An 11,768-nucleotide genomic window follows, 5' to 3' on the forward strand; every position below is an offset into this window, starting at 1 on the left:
TAGTTTTGTGTTTGACTTTAAGTTGTAGGTCAATTTTGCAAAAAACCATTTTTCTTATATATCCTAATATGTGTATATTTAAAACATAAAGATAATTGAAAGTCAATTGAAAAAATTCTCCATATTGTTCTCAAAATAAAAATCTCATATTCCTCCCACAAGTTATTTTTCACTCCAATTGTAAAGCGGAATTGTGAAGAAAAATACCTCAAAAAACAATGGAAGAAATTAAAAAGATATATAAATATATATACATCCAGATATTAAACAAAGGCTGACAAAAAAAAAGTTAAACTAAGAGATATAAAAATGTCTGTGCTAACTCCACAATAGTACAACAACTAAAGAAATTCACAAAAGAGTTGCTCATATCCCTCAAACCCTGTAGGGATCCATGTCTGCAAAAATAGACATGACTCTCCCATGTGGCATTTACCTTCTAACAACAACTCAGCAAAGTCTTTCCTCATATCCCCTAAACACTGTAGGATCCATGTCTGCAAATAAATATATCTCTCCCATGTGGCACTTACCTTCTAACAACAACTCAGCAACGTCTTTAGCACCACAAGCTGACATATACCCAATAAACTCTAAGCCACAAATTTGATTTTGGATCACTTATGACGAGAGAAGTTTTTTCTACCACCACCATGTTCTAAGGCCACTAGAGTAGCATTTTCTTCTGTCTTTGAACCAATTACAACTCTTTTTGCAGTTTTCATGTCACATTTGATGTGAGTCTCCCCTGGTAACTGTCAGTGTCACAATTTGTACTCCAGTTTCTCCTTCCCTAGGAAAAAATGAAGTGAATGTGTTTATTCTTCCAGATTTAGAGAGACTAAAAGAAGTCACTTCAAGGTGTCCTGTTTGTAATTGCCTAGAATCGGTGGATATACTCTCATGTTCTGTGACTGAAAATGACCATAGGAGAAACGTCGTAATAAATATGTTTACACTAAATTGAACACATGTCACGTGTAGAAATATTGTAATAAATGCGTTCACACTAAAATGGACACATGTCACATGTAGAGAGCTTCTCAGCCAAACTCTACATAAATATGTTCACACTATGTACTTTACGTTTTTTTAATATAAAACTCACATGCATGGTTCTTCTTTACGTTGTTTTGACTGTTTACGAATAGAGCTGAACAAATTATTCATAAATTTTGATTTGATTCATTATATGTTTTGATTCGAACCGAAAAATCCGGATATTCGTTACTCTACGAAGCAAATCAAATACTAAAATGCAATATCCGTAAAAAAAAATTAAATCACAAGTATCAATATTTATAGGAACGAATATCCAATTTGATCCGTTATATGCATATATATACATATATTTAAAGAATTATGTAAGTTATATATTATAGTTTATATAAATTTTACAATATTATTGTTTATAAATAATTTTATTTTTCATGTATTACGTTGAAAAATGTCATTTAATATTAATAAACAATATCTTTATATATTTATCAACTATCTTTATATACTTTTACATACACATACATGTGCACATTGACGTGAACAACTTATAATTAAGTATTTACCACAACTGAAATATCTAATTTGTTTGGAAGTTAAAATATTATTTTTCTTAATGTTTTTTTCACTATCGACCAAATTGTAGTAAAATGATTTGTTTTAATAATTTTATTTTTCATGTATTATTTTGAAAAAATGTCATTTAATATTAATTAACAGTGTCTTTATATATTTATCAACCATTTTTATATATTTTTACATACACATACATGTGCATATTGACGTGAGCACTTTATAACTAAGTATTTACCACAACTGAAAAATCTAATTTTTTTGGAAGTTAAAATATTATTTTTCTTAATGCTTCTTTCACTATCGACCAAATTGAGTAAAATGATTTGTAGTATAATATGAAACCATTGGTTCGACATTACGACTATCTAAGATTCATAACACGAAAACAAACAAATAATAGTAATTTTTGATTATCACGGTAAAAAGAAATAAAAACATCAAACATTTAACCGAACAAACCAAATAAATATTGATTTTAAATGATAGTTATATTTTAGGAGATTAAAAAACAACTTAAAACCGAACCGATAACCAGATTAAACAGATTAATGTCTTCTTACTAAAAAAATAACAAAACCAATAATCACTTTGCAACGGATTATTACCTAGTCTTATTTATATAGGAGACAATGCCTGTCCATGTCACAATAATGGAAGAATGTTTTGATCCTTTCTACTTGTATTCTCCCACTGATTTTTTCTTCTATACAACGAAAACATGATTAATTTGTGGAAAGTTTGGTTTTGATGATTTGACTCCATAACGAAGAAGAGATGTGCACAGCCTCTCTTTTAAGATACTAAGTCAAAACATTATATTCATGTATCCAAGTTTGACATTCTTAAAGCGTTATCTACAATCTACATCATTGTCTAAAGTAATTGTACTGAAGATTCTTCAGAGACTAAACTTCATTATATCATATAGAGCAATTGATGCATGTCCAGAGACAATACCAACAAATAAGCATAAACTATTAACAAATGAGTAGCCAAACGGATCAACTTTTACTTGCTTATTCAAAGCCATGATTGTACATAGTTACCAGAATGTCATACATAAGAATCCCATAAGGCCATTAGCAAATTAAGTACGGCTGCTACGTCCAATGATATCCTCTCTTTTGCCAAGAGATAAGAGATGCAGAATCAGATGTTTGAACCATTCAAAGCCATGACTTTGCATTGTTCATTCAAGGCTTGAAGCTGCGCTTCTTTCTTGTCAAGAAGAGCGGTTAGCTTCACGTTCTCCTCCATCAGCTTTTGAACCTCTACCTCTTTCTGCGCCTTCTCACCTTCCAGCTGTGCAGACTTGGCAACCAGCCTGCTTTCACAATAAAAAAAACATATTCCCTCCGTTTCAAATTAAGCGTCGTTGTAGCATAAAAATTTTGTTACAAAATTAGTGCCATTTCAATTCAACTTTTTCTATTAATTTATCTTTTTGCCCCTAATTAAACTAAGATAAACAATAAATGTTATGCAATTATAATAGCCAAACAAGAGCAAATTTGAACATTTGACTAGTTTCTTAATTTTTCCGTTCTTTAAGCTATCCTAGACATTGCTTTACACAATTTGCAATTGAACAATCACAAACCTGTCTCATCATTTACACAAAAGAGCTTAGAGTTGCATAACAAAAAGAGAGAGATGAGATTCACCGTGCTTCGATAGTTTGGAACTGCCTCTCCGACGAAAGAAGTGTTTCCACAACATTGGTGGAAGTATTAACATAATTTCTAAGCGACTCAAACTCTGTCTTCACACGACGGAGCTCCTCTTCATTCTCAACAGCTTTCTCTCTATCCTTCCTACTATCTTCAACCAGTTTCTTGATTATCTCCACTGTCTCGTCGAGAACATCTTTATTCTCATGTACAATCTGTTTCATCTCTTCTAACCTCAATGACAAATTCTCGATTTGGACTGTCTTCCTTCTATTTTCTTCCTCGCTTATGATCACCCTCTCCTTTTGAAACGACACTTCAGATTCTGCTGCGGTGACCCTCCTCAGAAGAGACTCCAGCACATCAGAGACCATCTGTATGGACTGGAGCATCTTCAAAGTAGAAGATCCATCCTCTGTAACCAAGGAGTCTTGGTTCTTGCTAGTTCCAGTAAAAGTCAGAAGACTGATGATGTCCTTGACCACTTCAGAAACTGAACCATCATCTTCTACACTGAGCGACACATGTGGTAGACCAGGAACGGGCAAGATCGTAGCTTTTGACCTCAAGTAGTGTAAGCTGGCTGCAGCTGATTTGACTCTATCCAGCAGCTCCGCTTGTAAATCACAATCCACTTGCAGCTGACCAAATTTCATCTCAAGGGCTTCTCTTGATGATGGATCATGTGCAGCAGCCATAGCTATTCCCAAGATCTTTGTCCAAAACTAAAAGCTAAGAAAACTTGTTTCTGCAATAATTAAAAAGAAGCTTGAGAATCCAAACTAAAAACAACATTATCTAGTAGGTTGGTTGGTTGGTTGACATAGAAAAAAAAAAAAGAATATCAAATGGTGCTCATAATAATGTGTTAAGTAAGTAAGCCTCCTATTGACTAAGCAATGACAATGATTGATATGAAGATCAAGACATAAGCAATTAAAAAATATATATTCTATAAGTAGCTTCACAAGATAAATCATCTAATCTAAGAGCAACAACACTAATCATACATAACCCTTTTCCACTGATTTTGAAACTATTTGGACAGTCTCAGAACAACAATTTACACGAATATCAACAAACTATGGTGCATTAGACACCATGATCAGTGGCATTGATTTGAAAACAAGCACGAGCCATATTTAACACACTAGAGTCAAAACATGAAACAGACAAACGAAGAAGATAAGCTAAATTCACCAAGAGAAACCGTGACTGTAGTTGAGATCGAATGGTCGTGGGCACGAATCTAGAACGAAAATGAACAAACTTATGGCACAAAATAAGGATCCGTACGATTACCAGAAGATTAGGTTTGATTCGAGTCTGTCGCCGATTGGCAGAGATAATTACAGAGATTAAGGGAGATGAACCAGTTTAAGACCAAACATGTCTGAAAGTTTGTGTTCGAGAAATTGGAATAATAATAATTAGATTTAGACCCCAATTACAATTAATGGTGTCGGGCTGTTATCAGATTTTAACTAATGGGCTTTGAAGCCCACAAGGATCATAAGTGCCGTCGGCGTGTCATAACAGACTGTAGATAAATACCGAAACTACCCCTAGTGGGTTTTATAGTCCGCCCCAAAAAGAAAGTAAACGAACCTACGAATATCACTCGGTCCGTACAAACCGAAACTCTGTTTTTTTGTGCGATTCTTCGTGTGTGATAAAAAGATAATGGAGCCACTCGACGACGACCTTTTCCTCGGCAAGTATCAGCCATCGGATCTCAAGATCGCTTCGGAGTTTCTAACCACTTGGCTGCCTTTCTTATCTAGAGATCTCTGCTCAGACTGCGTCCATGTTCTCTCCCGTCGAATCCGTTCTCTACATCCAGGTTTCAGTGATTCTTCTTCTTATCCGTTCTGTTCAAACGGAAACATCATACTAGCCACGAACGTTGTGCCTGCTTGTTTCTGGTTGGCTGTGTTCTGGAAATTTTCCAAATTTATTGCACTCTTGAATACAATATGATCAGTTAGTATAGAGATGGTTGTGTTTTTTTCCTGTTATGTCTAATATTGTTTTTTCTTTATTACAGATAATTCTTGTAATAACAACTCAGAGACTGTTTCTAGAGATGACAAACCGATTACTCATCTGGTGGTGGAAGACATGGATTCTGAAGAAACCGATCGTAACGTAGAGGATGACCGTGACGGCAAGTTCAATGCTTCTGTGACGACGAGTCCTAAAATGTCATGGGCTGATATGACACAAGAGGATGGGCTTAATGAAGAAGAAGAGGAAGAAGAGCAGAAGGTGAGTGAAGACTGGACGAAGACTCCTCAGAAGCGTAAGTTGTCTAGGGATGAAAGAGAGCAGTATCGGTTCATTAACGTGAAGAGGATGAAAGTGTTTAGCTGTTACGAGAAAGTTAAAGGGAGACGCGTTGATATCCTCGATGGACTTGAATTGCATACTGGTGTTTTCAGCGCTGCTGAGCAGAAAAGGATCGTTGATTATGTCTATGAGCTACAAGAGAAGGGTCGCAAAGGAGAGCTCCAAGGTTAGTTAGTTAGTTTCTAAGCATATAATGCCAATCATTGAAACTCTTAACGTGTACTAATATCTTGTTTTATTCGTGTATCTATAGAACGTACTTTCACTGCTCCACATAAGTGGATGAGAGGCAAAGGAAGAGTTACTATTCAATTCGGATGTTGTTACAACTACGCAACAGTAAGTGACATCTTTCTTTCTTTTTTCTTACAGTTTCATCAACTTTGGTTTAGGCTGGCCATAAGGTTGAGGGAGGCATAGACTATTTCTTAAAAATTTCAACTATTTTTTCTCTTAAAACAGATTTAGTGGCCTAAATCATTTTTGGAGAGGTTTAGTGGCCTAAATCATTTTTCAAAAAAAAAATTGGGGGCCTAAGCTCAATATTTCATTGGATTTTGCCCATGACCGGTCTCTATCTAATCAATGTGGTAAGAGTTTTTACTTTCTGTTTTTTTTTCTTCTACAGGACAAAGCGGGAAACCCACCAGGGATCCTTCAACACGGAGCTGTTGATCCAATACCATTACTTTTCAAAGTAATAATCAGAAGGTTGGTCGGGTGGCATGTGCTTCCTCCAACGTGTGTACCTGATAGTTGTATCGTCAATATATATGACGAAGGTGATTGCATACCTCCTCATATCGATAACCACGATTTTCTACGACCTTTCTGCACAGTCTCATTCCTCAGTGAGTGCGATATACTCTTTGGAGCTAATCTCAAAATCGATGGACCTGGTGAATTCTCTGGTTCTTACTCGTTGCCGCTTCCTGTCGGGTAAGAAAGCTCTATGCATTGGTTTGCCACACTCTCTTCAATAATTTTCTACTAAAATTTCTATGGCTTACGCTTTTTTTTTATTTCACAGATCAGTTCTTGTGTTGAAGGGTAATGGTGCAGATGTAGCTAAGCATTGTGTACCTGCGGTTCCTCAGAAGAGGTAACTATTTGGACACCTAAATGAACTTTTGGTAACGTTTATGTTCGGTGTGCACTTTCTCATTCTGTTTTTGTGTGTTGCCTGGTTGTGCTTTTAGGATATCGATCACGTTTAGGAAAATGGACGAGTCCAAAAGACCAGTTGGGTTCACTCCTGATCCCGATTTGCAAGGGATCAAGCCGTTGCCGTACGAACAGACCACGCAGAGCACTCCTCCTGCTGTTGCAGCCATTAGCGCTTCAAGATGGAACAACAACCAAAACGGTGGTAACTACAACAGTCGAGGAGGTGGTCAATGCAAGCATCGTGAGTCGAGTTGAGGTTATCATCGTTCCGAGAGTCGAGAGTGGTCATCATCAAGTAGAAGAAGAGGAAGTTCACGACGCTCTCCTAACACAGCTTATAGACCCAAGGTTCATAGTAATAATACTAGCTCCGACAATGTTTGAGTATAGAATTTGCTTTCTGTTTGTTATATTTTTATGTTTGTAATACGAACTTAATTATTTATTTTACCAAATAATAGAATAAAGGATAACTCATAAACCACGACTGAAAGTAAATGTAACACTTCTAAAATGCACTAGCAGGTTTTATATTCTAGATTTAAAATGGAGAAGGTTATCGAAGTTTTATAATATAGGATTAAGAAAACCAAACGAAAACTCAGATAAAATATGTAGTTAAATAAAATATACTTTATACAAGATATGAGCCGTTGCGTTGCAACGGATTTTTGTTTGATGTTTTAATTTAATAAAAACCATAAAATAATAAATCATTTTATTATAGTATTATGATTGTTTTGTGCATATGTTGTTTGAGATTTATTTTATAATTAAAATCCGTTTTCAAACATAAGTTCAAATTAATATTTGTATTTTATAATCATGGTGCATAGATGAGTTGTTATAAACTTTATAATAAAGATTAGAGAAAATATTATATATAAACATTTAAACTGAACACAATCCGAAATAATAAATGAAAAGTAAAAAGAAATGAAAGTTAAATACATCAATCGAATCAATGACAACATTATACATGTTTTTATGTACTAATTTAATGTTTTATTAAATAAGTCATTAAAATTTTATTTTGGTAAGATGTTTTAAAAAGGAAAACATTCTATTTTATAAATCTCTTTTTTATTTATAATTAAAAAAATATTAAATACTTTTTTACCATTTTGTTTAAGATTTTAGAAAAGATAAATTACTGTTATATAACCTATTACAATTATCTTTTCTTTACAATTTTAGAAAAAATATATTGCTATCAACTAATTATTTTTAGCTATTAATAAATATTTTCAAAATTGCTATTTTTATAATTCGTATCAATACTAATTTTACACTTATTTCGTTAATTAAATAATTTTTAGTATCATGTTCATTATCAAACGCTCTCTTAAAAATAATATCAAATAATTTTTAGTATCATGTTTATCATCAAACACTCTCTTAAAAATAATATCAAATATCATACAAATTTCTTTTGTTTAGGATTTTTTTTTTATAAAAAAGGAAAACAACTATCAAATATATTTTTACAGTTTTGTAGGATTTTAGAAAAAGAAATTAGTAATACATAATATTTTACTATTATATTTTGTCTAGGATTTAAAAAATAAAATTTCTATCAAATAACTATTTCCAGTTAATATTAACTATTTTTAAAAGTTGCAATTTTCGAAATTCCCTTTTTTCAATATCATTAATATTTTTACAATTTTTCTTGTCAATTAAATAAATTTTACTATCATGTTTAGCATTAAAATTTTGAAGTAAAAATGACTATTAAATAAAATTTTACAATTCTCTCTAGTCACGATTTAAAAAAAAAATTCTTAATTGGTTAAGATTAGAAAAGAATTTTCTTTTAGAAATCTCTTTTATTTAATATTTTAGGAAAATAAGAAGTTGTTTTCACATAATGGAAGTTTTTATTAACACATTCACAATCTAATTATTTGAAGCTAATTTTGGTTTATATTTTTTAACAAAAAATAATTAAAAAGTAAAGTTAGTTAATTATAAGAAAAATAAGATTACTTTTAAGTTTTTATTTTATTTTGACTTTTAAAAAGGAAATTAATTATTTTATTTCTTTTAGATTTTTATACAACAATTTTATTTTTAATAGAAAAATTTTGTTTAATTATTTATATATTTTTTCTTATACATACAAACACATGTCTATCATATTCACACATACTCATGTACAACAATAACATTAAAATTGAAAGTTATGCTAGCATCATAAGATGTAATAAGGATAATAAAAAGTTGAGTTGTATCAAGAAATTTTTTAAAAAAATACTCAGGAAATACTTTTCATGTAAATATTATTGTGTTCTGTAAAAATAATATGTGGAAGCTTAAGTCAAAATATAGATGTGAAATATTTATAGTTGTGTTTTTCAGAATTTTTTAACATACAATTATCTATTAAAAATAAAAATTATTTACTTATCAGAAAATAATAAGAGTACTTTTACAATTTTCTTTTAATTAGGTTTTTATAAAAGTTATATTATTTATTTTGAAGTTAGTTTTCTTCATGTTTTTATTAAATAATTTATTGTTAGTTTTATTCATGTTTTAATTAAATAATTTATTGTAATTGAAGGATTTTACAATTCGTTTTTGTTTAACATTTTTTATTAAAGTTAATGTTTATCTTTTATAATTTTCTATTTTTAGTATCTTTTAAAACAAACATTATAATGAAAATAATAATAATAATAATAATAATAATAATAATAATAATAATAATAATAAGACTATTAAATAATATTTATAATTAATTTTTAAGAAAAATCATTTTTGTTATTTTAGTATATATATTTTTGATTATGATATAGTTTAACACATATCAAAATTTTAAATATATAACTACCATGTGACACAATCATGTTAATTAACAATTTTGAAGAACCAAGCTCAATATAATCTTTTATAATTATATTTTCATTAAAATTTTAGAAAATAAAAATTATATTAAATAAATTGTTTTCAAATCTATTTGTTAGGATTTTGAAAAAGGAAAATTTCTAAAAAATCACTACTAAATATGTTTTTTTTAAAATCATGTTTACTATTAAATAATTTTTAAAAGTAGTTTTTTTTATTCGTTTTTATTAATTTATTATATATATTTTTAATCATTATATATTTAAACACATGTCACAATATTAGAAAAAAAAATATTTTCAAAAAATATTTTGCAATTATCTTTTGATTAGGATTTAAAAAAAATTACTATTAAATAATATATATTTTAACTATGAGATAGATTAACACATGTCACAATCTTAAATATATAACTGTTATGTGTTGCGATCATGTTAATTAGCAATTTTGAAGAACCAAATTTTATATAATAAGATTCTAGATTTAGAATCATTCAATACGATAAAACCGAACCAATTAAGACCAAACCGAACCGAAATAGATAAAATTGTTTAGATTTGGTAATACCGAATGGATACAATTTTTAAGAAACTACAGTGTATGGATATGATTTTAGTATATAAACCGATTAAACTAGTTAATTTAAATATAGTAGTATATTTATATGTAAATTATATAGCATAACTAATAATATATCTTAAATTTATTTTTATTGATATGATCTTCATTATTAAAATGTTGATTTTAGTAATTTAATATTTTGTTTTAAGTTGTTTTTTTTTCATTTTTATCAAATTAAACAAAATACAATTTTTTTTATTTTTCGTTGACAAATACGTGTTAATATTTAGTTATTTAAGATATTATGGATTACTAATTTTTCTTATTTTTATTTTATATAAATTATTATTATTAATAATTTAATATATCTACTAATAATAAATAGTAAAAAAAAGAATAATGGTCTATTTAAAAATTGAAATATCTTTATGTTTTATTAAATCCGATATATAATTAAAATTCACAAAATGTTATAAAAAACAAACATATTTATGGGTTTTGGTAGGGGTGTTCAATCCGGATATCGGTTCGGTTTAGGTTCAGTTTTTTTCGGTTTTCGGTATTTCGGTTAGTTAAATATAACTACCATTCTAAATCCATATTTACTTCGGTTCGTTTCGGTTTATATACCGTCGGTTTTCAGTTTATTCGGTTTTATACCAAAAAAATATAATTATTTAGTTTGAGATCATATTATATGAATTTTAGAGTCATATTGTCAACACAGTCATTTATTAAAAATATATTACATGTTCAAATAAATGAACAAAAAGTAAAAATGCTTCTACCATCAAATAAAATAATCAAATCTATGACTAAAATCAAAGCTTGAAATTTTGAAAATAAAAATATGAAACAAAACAGAAACATGAAAGAAAAGTTTTTCCACTCTTTCATATTTAGTGTTCACTAATAACTCTGTTTGTTTATAGATAAAAAAAAAGTTGTGAAAATTTTCCATTAATTATTTTCCATCAAATTTATCATCTTCATATTAATTTAGTGAATACTAAAATAAAGCAAAAAGATAAAAAAAAAAGACTTAGAAAATAAGATGTCTGAATTGCGATGTATTGTTATTTAATTATAGTTCAAGTGTTTTACAAATTAAGGTTCTTTATTACTATAAAATTATGGTATTAGTTATTAACACAAATTTAACTTATGTAACAAATAGATTTTCATGTATTGTTATAAAATAGATACATATTTACATGTTTCTACTTTTAATCGGTTTTGTTCGGTTTATTCGGTTTAATCGGTTATATACCAAACCATATCCAAATCCTACGGTTTTTATAAAATTATATTCATTCGGTTTATATGGTATATAACAAAACCAAACCATATTGTCTATTTCGGTTCGGTTCGGTTCGGTACGGTTCGGTTTTATCATATTGAACAGTCCTAGGTTTTGGTAGAAAACCAAATAAACCAATTTTCGGTATATATAAATCTATGCGATCCGGGTTTTAATATGATAGCTATAGTTTATAAACTGAAATACCAAAAAACCGAAAAAACTGAATCGAAATCCAGATTAAACGCCTATAATTTAGACCATCAAATCCACGAAATGGCTGAATCTAATATTCTCTG

At 29.5% G+C, this 11,768-nt stretch overlaps 2 protein-coding genes across 2 annotated transcripts; one reads left to right on the top strand and one right to left on the bottom strand.

Moving 5' to 3' along the window:
* Positions 1 to 2,561: 2,561 nt before the first annotated feature.
* Positions 2,562 to 4,646, bottom strand: LOC106314813 (oral-facial-digital syndrome 1 protein). The gene is made up of 3 exons (XM_013752653.1): positions 4,545 to 4,646; positions 3,237 to 3,990; positions 2,562 to 2,896 (listed from the first exon to the last, which is right to left on the bottom strand). Exons 2-3 carry the CDS (start codon positions 3,938 to 3,940, stop codon positions 2,722 to 2,724), a joined length of 879 nt encoding a protein of 292 aa, XP_013608107.1. The 5' UTR covers positions 3,941 to 3,990; positions 4,545 to 4,646; the 3' UTR covers positions 2,562 to 2,721.
* Positions 4,647 to 4,868: 222 nt separating this feature from the next.
* On the top strand, positions 4,869 to 7,239 carry LOC106314758 (RNA demethylase ALKBH5). The gene is made up of 6 exons (XM_013752600.1): positions 4,869 to 5,085; positions 5,290 to 5,757; positions 5,845 to 5,930; positions 6,220 to 6,530; positions 6,622 to 6,693; positions 6,791 to 7,239. Exons 1-6 carry the CDS (start codon positions 4,926 to 4,928, stop codon positions 7,011 to 7,013), a joined length of 1,320 nt encoding a protein of 439 aa, XP_013608054.1. The 5' UTR covers positions 4,869 to 4,925; the 3' UTR covers positions 7,014 to 7,239.
* The last annotated feature ends 4,529 nt before the right edge of the window (positions 7,240 to 11,768 follow it).

This window comes from Brassica oleracea, chromosome C1 (assembly GCF_000695525.1).
Source record: "Brassica oleracea var. oleracea cultivar TO1000 chromosome C1, BOL, whole genome shotgun sequence".
NCBI lineage: Eukaryota > Viridiplantae > Streptophyta > Magnoliopsida > Brassicales > Brassicaceae > Brassica > Brassica oleracea.